The following is a 15,018-nucleotide window of genomic DNA, read 5'->3' on the forward strand; positions in this document are numbered from 1 at the left end:
GTAATCATCCTGATAGCTCTTCAAAACCTTAGACTTATTCCATACAACATATGTATATATGTGTTTGTGTGTATAATATATATGCATATATATTATAGTTGTGAGTAGCACTTTGAAACATATTTTTAATGATCAAGCTAGATCCTTAAAATTCCATTGTAATAGGAATTTATAGAAAATACTCACTCTGGATTAAAGTTGCCAGATATGGCAATCTAGAAAAGCAAAGTCTGGGGGGAAAAAGACAAAAAATTGTGGGAAAATAAGTAAATAGGATTAAATGAATCTAGCAGAAGTTGAATAAATTCACATTTAATTTTTACTTCAAAATGTTTGTAAAAATCCACTCTTATATCTGTGAAGAAGAGGAGGCCTTTTCCTTGGAGACTGGAAGCTCTGGTCAGCGTGCTTCTGTGCAGTCTTTGAATGAGGCTTGGCTGGTGTTTTCCGTTGGCTTCCCTTGTTTTCAGTGAGTGAAAGGACCACCGTATTCAAGCTGAGCCAGCTCCCCTCGGACTAGAGCATCCCACCTCCGGCAGCCAGCACCTGCGATTTTTCTGGTGGTGCCTGCTTTATGTTGGCTCTTTTCCTACCAGTGAGGTAGTGACTAAATTGACCACTTCTTAGGAGTTACTAAATTGTCTTTTAGGCTCTAAGTATATGATTCAGTAAATGCATTTTAAGGGATGAAGGATTGTTTGTGGTTTCTGTCTTCAAATTTAGGCAAAGTTCATTTGGAATCTGAATACATTTTCACTGTTATGTCAGTGTTGTTATCAGTGAATAAAGAACACTTTTCTAAAACAAGCTTTCCAGGTGAGATACTGAAAGTTCTATCACTGATATGACCTTTTCTTAATATCAGACACACTAGCTGAACAGATAGACAATTAAAATGACCTACACAACTCTTCCAGCCCATTTCCCCCAGGTTGAATTGTTGAGGCCTCCATTTAAGTAATAATGTTGTTACAGTGTTTAGTGATAGGAATCTGCTAAATCTGTTGTCAGTGAAAGTTAACAGAGTAATAAATATAAGATTAGCTTTCAGTCCTCTGGTAGGGACAAGCCAATGACCATACAGTCCAAAAAAATATTCTTAACAGTTGACCCTAGTAAATGTTTAGTGAGCAGCTATAGTATGGTAGGCTTTGTGTTCAGCATTTGGGCTACAGACTGCATGGGAGGTGTTAGATACAGGGAATGCAGGGCTTCTTTCCCCAACTCACATTGCAACTTAGGGTTAGCCCTTGCTTTCTATGTAATAACTAGAGGCTTGGTGCACGAAATTTGTGTACATGGGGAGGTCCCCTCAGCCCAGCCTGGACCCTCTCCAATCCGGGACCCCTCAGGGGATGTCTGACTCCCGGTTTAGGCCCGATCCTGGGGATCGAGCCTAAACTGGCAGTCAGATATCCCTCTCACAATCCGGGACCACAGGCTCCTAACTGCTCACCTGCCTGCCTGCCTGATTACCCCTAACTGCCCCCACTGCTGGCCTGGTCACCCCCAAATGCCCCCCTGCTGGCTAGGATGCCCCCAACTGCCCCCTCCCCCGCCAGGCTGGTCACCCCTGCCTCCCCTGCTGGCCTGGTTGCCTCTTACTGCCCCTCTTGCCAGCCTGGTTGCTCCCAACTGCCCCCATGCCAGCCTGGTCGCCCCTCACTGCTCCCCTCTTCTGGCCGGGTCACCCCTCACTGCCCTCCCCCACCCTCCGCATCCCCGCCTGCCCCAACTGCCCCCTCTGCCGGCCTGGTCGCCCCATGCAGCCCACTGCTCAGTCGTTTGGTCAGCCCTCACTAACCCCCCTGCTGGCCTGCTCGCCCCATGCAGCCTGTTCTGTTGTTTGTTCAGTTGTTTCGATTGTGACAGTCACTTAGGCTTTTATATATAATATATATATATATATATATATATATATATATATATATATATATATATATACACACATATATATATGTATATAGCTGTGCTAGATGATGTCTAAACCCTGTTCCAGCTCTTAACTCATGATTCTGGTAAGGAAGCTAAATTTGCTAAAGCCCCAGATGGAGTTGCCAGTTAAATAAGTGATCGGCCCTACCAGAGTGGCTTGGTTGGTTGAGGATCATGCCATATATGAAAGGTTGCTGGTTCAATTCCTGGTTAGGGCACATGCCTGGGTTGTGGATTTGATCCCTAATCAGGGAGTGTGTGTACGGAAGGCAACCAATCGATGTTCCTTTCCTTCTCTCTCTCTAACCATATCCTTGGGTGAGGATCAAATACACAAACAATGGTGTGTTCTGCATTCTTTTCTCTCCATTTTTCACACTCTCTTTTCTCTGACTTTGTTCTCCAGTTCCTGACCACGTCCCCAACTCGAATATTATAGAGGAGGACTACCCAGTGTGCCTGGCAATTTGAAAGCGTGCACAAACACTGTTTAGTGTTTGTATTGTTTTTTATTTCAAACATGTAACTTCAAATTTGCCATTTTTGTGATTCTAAAATTATGATAAATTAGAAAGCAAATAAATAATCTGCAAGTGGTTTATTAGACTCACCATTTCTTTTGGGAGTAGACAGCTTTCTCTGGTTTTCACTAGAATCAGAGTCATTTTGCTTTACTGTGGTTTGCTCTGACTTTCATCTGTCCCCGAAGGAGCTGAGTGACAGTAGGGGAGCAGCCTACCGTTGAAGGCTTGCCTTGAGTAACTGACAGTTGCCTATATTTATTTATTTATTTTTCCACCTATAATATTGTAGCATTTTCTAAAAAAGCAGAGGACTAAGATTTTAACTCCACCTTTTCCACTGGGATTACTTATTCCTAAGTAATTCAAATAACTATTCAGTTGATCTCTTGAAACCTTAATTTCCTCATTTATAAAATAGGGAGACCTAACTTCTATACCTTACAAGTAGTAAAGGGTCTAAAAATCATCACTCTGTCACTGCTAAGGATCTGTAGAAATGTAAGCTATAAGTATTGGAACATCACTGTTACTTTTATTGTTAATAACAGCATTGCATTTGTACTAAATTCTGCATTAAGAATTTATAAGTGACATTCTTTATTTAATGTCTGACCTAATAGATACAGTTATGATGTAGATCACACAGACCCCAGTCATGGATGACCCTCAGACCTTGTTTTCTGAGTCTACTAGGTACAGTCTTAGGGTCCAGAACATGGAGAAGAGAAACGACAGCCACTGGCCCACACGCCACTGGTATCCTGAGCAGAAAGCTCCCCACTTTCCTCTGATGATATGGCAGGTTTCTTCATACACAGCTGATGTTTCTCTTGATCTGTTAGCTTCACCGAAAGTGGTCTGCTTAATCAATGATCTTATCTAATCACATATGATCATTTTATTTAATACTTTTTCGGTGGGTTTTGGCATTTCACGATTTCCTTTTCATTTTCTAACCAAGTGGTTAATCCCAATTTAAAATTTTTAGCTAGACCCTGCCTCAGGGGAAATTTGAGGGAAAGAAAATCTGCTCATTCTAGAACTGAAAATGTTCTCCCTGACTACAGGGAAGGGGATTAGGATGTGAAGATGGAGAACATATGTCCTGCTCTTTTTGGACAGAACCAAAGGGGAGGAAAATACCCTGTTTTTCTACTCAAGTTCTCCAGCTGGTGCCCGTAAATTAGACTGACAAAAGATGGATTTACAAGAGAAAAACAAACAGATGTGCCTGCTTTCTCACTTTTCTTGAGTTCCATTGGTAACATTGTGCCCTTGAAAATAATTCACTGCTGACTTTGGCAGAAATGCAGATGGTGTGTTGCCAGCGCCACAGCTGGGATGGCAGGACTAATTTGGGAGGTCACACACTGCCACTCACCCACCTTCTGACCAGAGCGGATTTGCTAGCATTTCCTGTCACTGAAAGGAGTAGGATGGAGGAGCCAAAATGGGAGAGTGTGCTCTTCACTTAGTTCCCACACAAATACTTGGAGATGTTCCTTAAAGTTGTGGGTATGGACACTTAGACAGTGTTCTCTCAAGAACATCTCACAGTAAATGCACCCTCTCTGCAATGCTACAAAAGTTATCCTGTCTGAAAACGAGAGAGAGAGGACCACTTGTGTTCTTAATATGCAGACAGTCAGAAGGCTCAGTAAGGTCCAAATTTTAGGCATATATACACACAGACAGCAGGTAAATAAATTGGAAAGGAGAGGGAGGTGAAAAAAATACTAATTTAGCTTTGTGTCCTTTCGAGAGAGTAGCTTTCCATTACTTTAACAGAATAGCTGACCAAAAAGTTCTTTCAGTGTTTTCTGACGAACATACAGAAATCTTGTATCTATTTAAATTCACTTCAGACCTAGAAGTTTGCACAAAGTGATTGACTGTGGCTAATGTTTATGACTTACAAAACAAACAGAAGTTGTTTGTAAAAGATGCTTGCTGGAACTTCTAAATGTTCTTGTTTTCACCGGTGACATTTAATGTTGGTTTGAAAGTTTGTCTTCTTTTTTGAAAGTTGTTTTTAGGTTGAAATGCCTTTGTTTTCCTGGTTGTAGATTTCTACTGGCAGATAGGTAGTTGTGAAGCCATAAGCTACTGATTATTGAAAATTTCAGCAGTCTTTTTAAAAATATAAATTGATAAGCTGATTCTGAAATTTATATGGAAATTCAAGGACATCGAATAGCCAAAAAATTTTTGAAAAAGAACAAAGCAGGAGGCCTTACAGTCTTAGATTATCTGAATTTGAGGTTTAACGCTGAAGACTTTGTAATGAAGATAGTGTGAGCCCTGGCTGCATGGCTCAGTTTGCTGGAGTATGGTCCCACACACAAAAAGGTTACAGGTTGATTCCCAGTCGGGGCACACACCCAGGTTGTAGGTTTTATCCTGGTTCAGGGAGCCTGCGGAAGTAACAGATTGATGTTTCTCTCTCTCTCTCTCTCTCTCTCTCTCTCTCTCTCTCTCTCTCTCTCTCTCCTTTCCTCTAAAACAAACAAACAAAAAAGACAGTGTGGCACTGACAGAAGGATAGACATGTAGATCCCTGATACAATACAGCATCCAAACACAGACCTACACATTTATGGTCAAATTTGACAAGGGCACCCAAGTGATTTAGTAAGGAATGGGAACAGCGCTTATCCCATGGGGATGAAGGGTATTAGAAAATAAGATATCCCAAAATACGCCGCTTTGGCATAGGGATTATTTTGACCTAAAGGCACTTGAGAATCAGCAGATGCAGGAAAAGCACTTTACCTCCCCTAGCTGCCTAAAATTAAAGTACAAACCTCCCCTTTACATAAAGAAAATATACATTTGTAAAGATGTGTCTATATCCTCAATCATCTGGCTGCCTCTTTGAGTTTTTGTAAGACACCCATGTGTGAGTTGCACATATATATGTAATTAAATTGTGTGTTGTTTCTTGTTGGTCTGTCTTTTAGTAGTTTGCGTCATGGGCCCCAACAATTGAACCTAGGAGAGGAGAGAGAGGGGAAAAGATCTTGCATCCCCTATCAGGAATAAAAAAGATTCTGAACTCCTACCTCACACCACACACAAAAATTAGCTTGAGATTAATCAGGATCCAGACTTAAAAGCTAAAACATGACACCTTCTAAAGGACAGCATAGGGGAGTATTTTTGAAATCTACATTAGAGAGGACACAAAGAGCACTAGCATAAAGAGTAGACAAATTGGATTCATCAAAAGTAAAAACATCTGCTTATCTTATCTGAAGACTAGAGGCCCAGTGCACGAAATTCGTGCACGTGTGGGATCCCTAGGCCTGGCTGGCAATCAGAGCTGGGCCAATCAGGGTTTGAAGGCCCCAGCAGGGCCGGGAGAGGAGACGACAGTCACAGGGCAAGCATGGAAAAAACGGATGCTGACACTGCCACTGCGCGGTTCCCCGCCACCCCCTTCCTCCTTCCCTCGCCACTGCACTACACTGCGGTGGGTGGGTGGTGGGCCATTTGGGGCCTGCCGGCTGGGGGGGAGGGACAGAATGCAGGGGGTTGGCTGCTGGCCCGAGGAAGGAGCTGGCCCTCAGCCTCCATGAGAAAGGGGCCATGCCACCGCCACCCAGCCCCGGTTCCCCATCCCAGCCTGGGGCCCGAAGGCCCCAGTTGGGTCAGGAGAGGAGGCGATGGTCACCAGGCTGGGCACTAAAGGAACGGACGCCTGATGCTGTTGCCACCACCACATGGTTCCCCGCCTCCCCAGTTCCTCCTTTCCTCGCCACCACACTGCCACCACGGCAGGGAGGCAGTGGGCCAATTGGGGCCTGCCAGCTGGGGGGAGGGACAAGGCGTGGGAGGTTGGCTGCCAGCCCCAAGGAGGAAGCCGGCCCTTGGTCCCCCTGGGAAAGGAGCTGCGTCCTTCGCCACCCACCCCCAGTTCCCCATCCCAGCCTGAGGCCCTGTCCCCATCAGCGATCGGGGCCTGCCAGCCAGGGGGATGGACCATGGGAGGTTGGCTGGCCAGGGGAGGTTGGCTGTGGGAGCGCACTGACCACCAGGGGGCAGATCCTGTGTTGAGTGTCTGTCCCCTGGTGATCAGTATGCATCATAGCAACTGGTTGTTCCAGTTCTAATGGTCGCTTATGCTTTTGTATATATCAATACCAAGACGATAAATAGACAAGCCATATACAGTGAAAATATCTGTAATACCTATGCAGGCATACCTCACTGTATTGCACTTCATAGATGTTGTGTTTATTATAAATTGAAGGCAAGACCCTTCACCAGCAAAAAAATTAAGAGTGCCTTTACTGCTATGTACTCATTTTATTGCAGTGGTCTGGAACCTGACTCACATGATCTCCAAGATATGATGTATCTGACAAAGGGCTTGAGTTCAGACACTGTGAAGAATTCTTACAATGGAATAATTAAAAGAAGACAATCCTGTTTTTTTAAATGGGCAAAAGATTTGAATAGATACTTAATAAATAAGGCATATCACTAACCAAAAAAGACCTATGAAAAAGTACTCAGCAGTATTAGTCATCAAGGAAATGCAAAAGGAGATATCACTACCCATTTCTTAGAAAAACATTGTAACTAAAAGAAACACCCATAATTTGGGGGGAATTTGGAACTTACATGAATAGCTGGTGGGGTCTACAGCCACTCTGGAGAAAACAGTTGGCAGCAATTCCACTCCTAGGTATTTATCCAAAAGAAATCAAAATATATGTCCACAAAATCATCTATCAGAATGTTCATGGCAGCTTTATTGATAATAGCCCCAAACCAGAGTATCTCAGGTATCCATCAATAGGAAAACTCAGCAACAAAGGAACAAACTCCTAATACATGCAATGACATGTGATGAATCTCAAAAACATAGACATTTTTATTTGTATCATAAGGGACCCAAATGATGTGTCTGATCTGAATGTACATCTGCCCATGAATGCTGAATTTGTTTTAGAAAATATCACTCTTTGCTCTTTGGTTCTAGCCGATTACTGACACCACACCTACAATATTGGCTTACTTTGTCTCTTTTTTCTTTTCCCTTCAACCAGTTTGATAAAGGCTACTCTTACAATATCCGTCACAGCTTCGGAAAGGAAGGCAAGAGGACAGACTATACACCTTTCAGTTGCCTGAAGATTATTCTAAACAATCCGCCGGGCCAAGGGGATTATCATGGTAAGTGCTTCCACTTGACATGTTTGCGAAGTACAGAAACCCAAGAGCTCAGTGGGAAACGCTGAAACAGTGTGATGGCGTTTTGCATCACTGACAGGAACTAGTTTACAGCGTATGCCAGTCATCAGTGTCAAGCCAGAGCCCCATTACTCTTCTGCCGGTTTGTCTTGTCACTGAACTAGGTCAGGCAAGAGAACGTCATGCAGCTGCGCTGCTGTCTGTGCTAGACCGGGCTCTTTTGTTCTCAATTTCCCCCTCACCTGCTCGTGTTTGTCTGCCTCTCTCTCTCTCTCTCTCGTTCTGCAAGTGTCTTAGCAGACTGACACAAGTTCTTCAGAGCTTTTTGAAATTGAATGCCTCGAAGTTTAGAATAGTAGATTCACTGATTTTCAGAAGACTATCGAGGAAAAATGTGTTTTGTTCTCATTACTATCATCTGACTAACAAACAGATTAAGTGAGGAATTGAGCAAGTTAACGGTATCAAACATCTATCAATTTGCCCGAGTTGTAGGTTAAAAAATAAAAAATCTGTGTTAAACTATTTTCTATAGATTTCTGAGCTCAGAAACTTTTTTCTAAAATAGTTCTCTGAGCATACCTTGAAATCTCCCCATTTGTCTGGTATGTCAGAGAATGGTTTAACAGTCCATATTAGTAAATTTTCTAGACTACCAAAGCTTACTGCAATATATGTATCAAAAAATACTTTGTTTTAGCATCTTAGATGAAACTCTTTAAAAAGATACACATTTAGGTTATTAAGGACCTATAATCACAAAGAGAATTTTAAGGAAGATGCTGCATGTGTACAGAGCATTTAAAACTGCTTGTGCATTCATATTTCATAGACGAAGAGGCAGCAGTGCTGGTAGTGTAGTGCACACAGTGAGTGAATCTTATCGCTTGTCAGTCACTTAACGTACCTTTTGAAAGGCATATGCTCAGGCCCCACCTTCAGATATATAAACTCCGATGTATTTACAAGTTCCCTGGATGATTTTTGTGTTTTCTGAACTTTGAAAACCATTGGCCAGATACTTCTGTTGAAAAAGCCTCGAGCTTTTCCTAGCTGCCACAGCAAGCAGGCGATTTACATGGAGCTCGGCCAAGTAAAACTCCTCCCAGGGATTCTTCTGTCAATTTCTAGATCCTAGCATTTGTTACACATTTCGTTTACTTTTATTAGCTTAAGTGCAGGATTTTATATTTCTTACTCCTGATAAATTGTATTTTGTTTATTCCAGTCTATTATGTTTATTTTGTTTTTAATTTGAACTATCATTTAAAAGTACTATACTTAGCAAACACTCAATGATTTAATATTATTTATAGGCACATTTATCTGTCCTTTTGTTAAGAAACTTCATTTTTTTAGAACAGTTTTAGGTTCAGAGCAAAATTGAGCAGAATGTGCAAAGAGTTCCCAGATAGCTCCTACCCCACACTTGCACAGTCTTCCCCACTATTGGCATCCCGCACCAGAGTGCTTTGTTATTTGTGAGCTGAGAAGAATGTGTAATTGGCTATTGTTGGATGTCGTTGTTTTATAGATGTCAGTGATATCCAGTTAATTGATTGATGGCTCTGTTGAGTGCAACTATATTGTTGCTTATTTTCTGCCTGTTGGATCTGCCCATTTTAGATGGAGGGGTGTTGAAATCCTTAATGGGGAATTCATCTAAATCTCTTTGCAGTTCAGTTTTTGCCTCATCTTTTGATGCTCTTTTGTTAGCTGCATATACCATAAGGATTGCTGTGTCTTCTTGGCATATTTGCCCCTTTTATCATTATGTAATATCCCAGATAAATTCCCTTGCTCAGAAGTCTGCTCTGTCTGAAACTAATATAGCTTCTCTTGCTTTTTTAAAATTTTTGTTAGCATGGTACATTTTTCTTCATCCCTTTAATCTGTATGTGTCTTTATATTTAAAATATATTTTTATTTATTTTTTATAGAGAAAGGAAGGGAAAGGGAGAGAGAAACATCATATACCCTGCCAGGGAATTGAACCAGCAACCTGTTGGTGCATGGGAGGATGCTCAATCCACTGAGACACACCGGCCAGGCTGTGTCTTCATATTCATATAATTGGGTCTTGTTTTTTGATCCACTCTGACAATCTCTGTTTTTGATTGGTACATTTAGATGATTGACATTTAATTATTGATATAATTGGATTAACATCCACAATATTTGTTACTGTTTTCTATTTATTACCCTTTATTGTTTGTTTCTATTTTTGTCATTCACACTTATTCTGCCATTTATGGTTTTTAATGAGCATTTTACATTTTACCCTTTTTCTTTCTTTACATATTCATTATGCTTTCTTTATATTCCTTTTTTTTAGTGACTTTACTTTTTAAAGAGTTTTCATTATACATTTCTACTAATCCAACTCTCCTTTCAAATTACACTATATCATATCACGGGTAGTGCAAGTACCTTTTAATACTGAAATATTTCTAATTCCCTTATATCATTCTGTTATTCATTTCATTTATACATAAACACACACATAGGTATGTAAGTATATATAATTTAATATTGGTTCCTATTATTTTGAACAAACTTATCTATTAGATCAATTAAGAATAAGAAAAATGGCCCTGGCCAGGAGGCTCAGTTGATTCAAGGGTCATCCCCATACACCAAAAAAGGTTGCAGGTTCAATTCCTGGTGAGGGCACATACCTAGGCTGTGGGCTCGATCCCTGGTTGGGACACATATGGGAGGTAACTGATAGATGTTTCTCTCTCACGTTGATGTTTCTCTCTCTCTCTCTCCCCTTACTCTTTCTATAAAATCAATACAACAAACATCTCCTGAAGTGAGGATTTAAAAAAAAGAAGACAAACATTTTAATTTTATTTTTCCTTACCATTGTTTGAATAATATAATTGTTTTTTATATAATTCTGTTTTAGGCCTATGCCATTTTCTTTCTCTTTGAAGAACTTCCTTTAACATTTCTTGCAATGTAGGTCTACTGGCAACAAATTACCTCAATTTTTGTTTCTCTGAGAAAATCTATTTCTCCTCTTTTGAATGATAATGTACCAGGGTACAGGAATCTAAGTTTGTGGGAGTTTTTCTCTCAACACTTCTCTACTCTCTTCTTGTTTGCATGCTTTCTGAGAATAAGTTAGTTGTATTGTTATCTTTGCTCCTTTATAGCTAAGGTGTTTATTTTCTCTGGCTTTTTTTCAATAATTTTTTCTTTATTTTGATTTCTTGAAATATGGACATGATTATGTATAGATGTATCTTTTGGGCATTTATTCCTCTTGGTGTTCTCTGAGCTTCCTGGATCTGCGGTTTGGTGTCTGTCATTAATTTGAGGGAAATTCTCTGTCATTATTGCTTCAAATGTTGCTGCTATTCCTTTCTCTCTTCTCCTTCTGGTTTTACGTTGGTTGTATGTTACATTTTTCATAGTTGTCCTATAGTTCTTGGATATTCAATACTTATTTTGAGTGGGGTTTTTATTTTAGTCTCTCTTTTTTCAGTTTTGGAAGTTTTATTTCCATATCCTCAAATTCAGAGAGTCTTTCCTCAGCCATGTCTATTAATAAGCCCATCAAAGGCATTCTTCATTTCCATTAGTGGTTTTTATCTCTTTTTGATTCTCCTTAGAATATCCCGTTTTGCTCATATTACACATCTGTTCTTGCATTTTATCTACTTTCACCTTTAGGGCCTTTATAGCCCATTCCCACAAGAGCTCAGTGAGTATTTCCCTCACTTGACAGAAAGGGAAGCTGAGTCAACATAAAGATACAAAATTTGCCTAAGTCTCCTAACTTGTAACTTAAACTCAAATCCAAACTTTCAACTGTGTGCTACACAGCTTCTCAAGATATTTCCTTGTACTAAAAATAACTATGATTTTAAACTGAATAAAGTATATACTATGCATTTTGTGAATTTCGTAATTTGTAGGAGTCCATAGTGTTATCATGGGTGTTTTTATTTAAGAGTTAAGATTTTTGGGAAACATATTTGTTTGACCTGTAGACTCCTTTCCATTATTTTGTTCCAACCAACTTCCTATTGTTAAAAATGCACAATTCTTTCTAATTAATTTATAGATCTATCATCTCTATGATTGAAAAACTATCTGGCATCCTGTATTAAAAGTCAAATTAAGTATTTTGACCTGTCATTGCAGTTTCTTATTAAAATATCTAAAATTGTCTAAATTTTGGCCTAATATAGCTTTTACATTTCAATTCTTTTGTGTTTTTGTTTAAGCAAATGTTTAGTAGTCCAACTTTATCATTCTTGTGAAATAGTGTAGAGATGACATGTATCTACTATAATTTGTTTTTCTATGAAACAGTTCCTTATTTGTGCATCTCATTCCCATCCGTGATTCATCTAAATTTATATTGTTTCTACACAATGGGAAATGGGTATAGAATTTACATCTGAAAATTTTTATATTTCTTAGCATTTGCACATTTTTCTTTTTGTCTACACTATCTTCCTTCTATAGAATGTCTTTTAAGTAATTCTTTAGGAAAAAATGTGTGATAATATAAAGTTTTTAGATAAACTATTTTATAGCTACTTTGTGATTATCTCTGCTTATTAGCAAGTAGCACAGTTAAAACTGTTTCTTCCCAGTGAATGAGCAGCCGAGCCTGAGAATGGTGCAGTGTTTTATGTAACTCTTGAGCCTGTGGCACCCTGATAACCGTACTGCGAAGCCGTCATTTAGATAAAGAGAGGAACGCAGTTGCACTCATGGGCAATTAACTTTTTTATTAATAAGCTGTTAGCCAATTAAGGGCAGCTTAGACAGTCTCTTGAGTGTGGCTCTATACTAAGTCCTGAGTAAATAACCTTGCTGGTGTGCTGGCCTGTTTTTTGTTGTCAGGGTGCCCATTCCGTCACAGTGATCCTGAGCTGCTGAAGCAGAAGTTGCAGTCATACAAGATCTCTCCCGGAGGGATAAGCCAGGTAGGTCAGAGTCTGCTCTGCCTCTTCGGTAATGAGGTGCCAGACGGTTCTCTCAGTTTCATTTAACGTCCTTGCAGCGATGCTGTGTACTACTGTCAGGCCTCACGCAGACACCCTGCCTTCCAGGTGAGTTAAGCTAAAGCCTTGACTTTTTCTGGTGTAGAGTGCTTGGAAATTCTGGTTCTGTCGTCTGCTAGGCTGCATTTTTATGTGTCTTGGTAATAAGGAAGCTGGAAACCTTTATTTCTCTCAATTTGTCTTGCTGTTGCAATTGAGGGCATTGAAACAATTTTTAGAGGAATGCATTGAAGCTTATTAATGAAGCTGAAAATTAATGACATCTTATTTCATTTTGAAAATTGTTTGCTATGCCGCATGTAGGTTAGAGCAGAAGATGATGCAACGTGTGCTGGCTAAATGTTCTGATAAGCATCACTGTTGCTATGTTAAATCTCCAGTTCTAATGATAGTTCATTAGGTCTATGAATCACATTGTTTTGACATAAACAATTTAGATTTTAAAAAATGCTCCAATATAAAACCAACTATTTAGGAGTATACCTTTTAGTAAATACACTTTTAAAAACTAGTGACACTGCAAAGATTACTGTCTATAGCAGCGATGGCGAACCTGTGACACGCGTGTCAGAGGTGACACACAAACTCATTTTTTTGGTTGATTTTTCTTTGTTAAATGGCATTTAAATATATAAAATAAATATCAAAAATATAAGTCTCTGTTTTACTATGGTTGCAAATATCAAAAAATTTCTACATGTGACACGGCACCAGAGTTAAGTTAGGGTTTTCAAAATGCTGACACGCCGAGCTCAAAAGGTTCTCCACCACTGGTCTATAGTGTCCTTTTGAGTTGACTTGGATTTTGAAGGAGTTCAAAAAGAGCTTCCGCTTTCTCACTTTAGAGCTGGAACACCTAAGCCATGTGTCCTTCAACACAGATTTCTACTTGAAGAAGGTAATTAGTATAGAACACTCCTGCCTCTGCTGTGTCCAAAGTTCAGGTTAGTTCAGTTCAAATCTCGGAGGTTTTCTGTACTCTGCACAAGACAGTGCTCAGGTGCTGTTGGGGGATGCAAAGGAGGGTCAGGTGTAAACCTGCTTCTACAGAGCCAGAGTCTGGAAGGGAACTTGCCAAGTGTTAGGAGTCCAGCACTGCCCGCTTCCCTGCAGGGGATATGTTCCAAGACTCCCAGTGGATGCCTGATATCACAGACAGTATCAAACCCTACAGTAAATACTATGGCTTTTCCTATACATACATACCTACACTAGAGTTTAATTTATAAAATTAGGCACAGTGGGAAATAAATAATAATACCTAATAATGTAGAGCGATTATAACAATATACTACAATAAAAGTTATGTGAATGTGGATTCTTTCTCCCAAAATATCTTACTGTACTATACTCACCCTTCTTCTTGTGATGATGTGAGCTGATAAAATGTCTACATGATAAGATGAAGTGAGGTGAATGACATAGGCATAACTTTAGGCTGCTAGTGACCTTTCGACTATATGTCAGAAGAAGGATCATCTGCTTTGGGTAGGCCTGGGTTTTGAAGCCATGACAGTGTCGGTGGTTGGGTGTCAGGAGCAGACTATGTTGATGGTTGGTGAAATGTCCTATTTTCGGACCACTTTTGACTGCTGTAACTGAAACCACAGGTAATTGGTGGTGGTGTTGGGGGGGACTATTGTATACATAGAATATCTTGGGTCTTCTGAAGAAGTGGGATACTATAAGCAGCAGGAGAGGCCATGAAACACTTTCTGGAAGAGATTCTCTTTGAGTTGAGCCTTGAAGGGGGGTTGGGAATCAGGAAGAGAGAATGCATGAATAGAAGGCAGTATGTGCATAATATTATTAGGGTTTCAAGTTTAAAATAATGGTCACAAGTACATAAATGTTAGTGGGAAACTTAAAAGAACTAGTTGGTTAAAGAGATTAGTTTGAGAGGTGGGACATTTAAATGCCAGACAGAATGTGGATTCGTAGTGCATTAAAGTTAGAATTAAAAATCTGATGTTCTTTCCAGTTGAAATTGTAGAACTGTGGGCTTGGAAGGAACATTAATTAGAAAGCCATTCTCTTTTATGGAGTCATAGGAGGTGACATGCCCATGGTACACAGATAGTAAGTCAGTGGCAGAACAGAAACTAAAGCCAGCCCTTCTAACTTCATGATTATTTTTCTCAATCCCAGGTTACTATAGCACTGCTATCATGAATTTTCTGTGGCAGAGAGGGAGAACAAAATAGTGGAGAGAGGATGTAGGGAGTCAAAAATCACATCTCGAAATGGAATTCTGGCTAAAGCTTCCCTTTGTCAGGCCACAGAAGAAAGTGGAATCTGTGAAGACTGATTGGCATTGAATGGAGAGGGAGGTA

The 15,018-nt window shown here is 39.9% G+C and overlaps 1 protein-coding gene across 1 annotated transcript in view; it reads left to right on the top strand.

Moving 5' to 3' along the window:
• The window catches only part of PRIM2 (DNA primase subunit 2), a gene marked incomplete at its 5' end in the record, with an annotated part of 282,109 nt that overhangs the window by 230,208 nt on the left and 36,883 nt on the right, over positions 1 to 15,018 (top strand). The window contains 2 exons of the mRNA XM_081094689.1: positions 7,514 to 7,640; positions 12,525 to 12,607. Coding sequence (XP_080950815.1) covers positions 7,514 to 7,640; positions 12,525 to 12,607 — 210 coding nt within the window. The remainder of the gene's footprint in view (positions 1 to 7,513; positions 7,641 to 12,524; positions 12,608 to 15,018) is intronic.

The sequence above is a fragment of the Myotis nattereri genome (assembly GCF_964212035.1).
Source record: "Myotis nattereri genome assembly, chromosome: 6".
Lineage (NCBI taxonomy): Eukaryota > Metazoa > Chordata > Mammalia > Chiroptera > Vespertilionidae > Myotis > Myotis nattereri.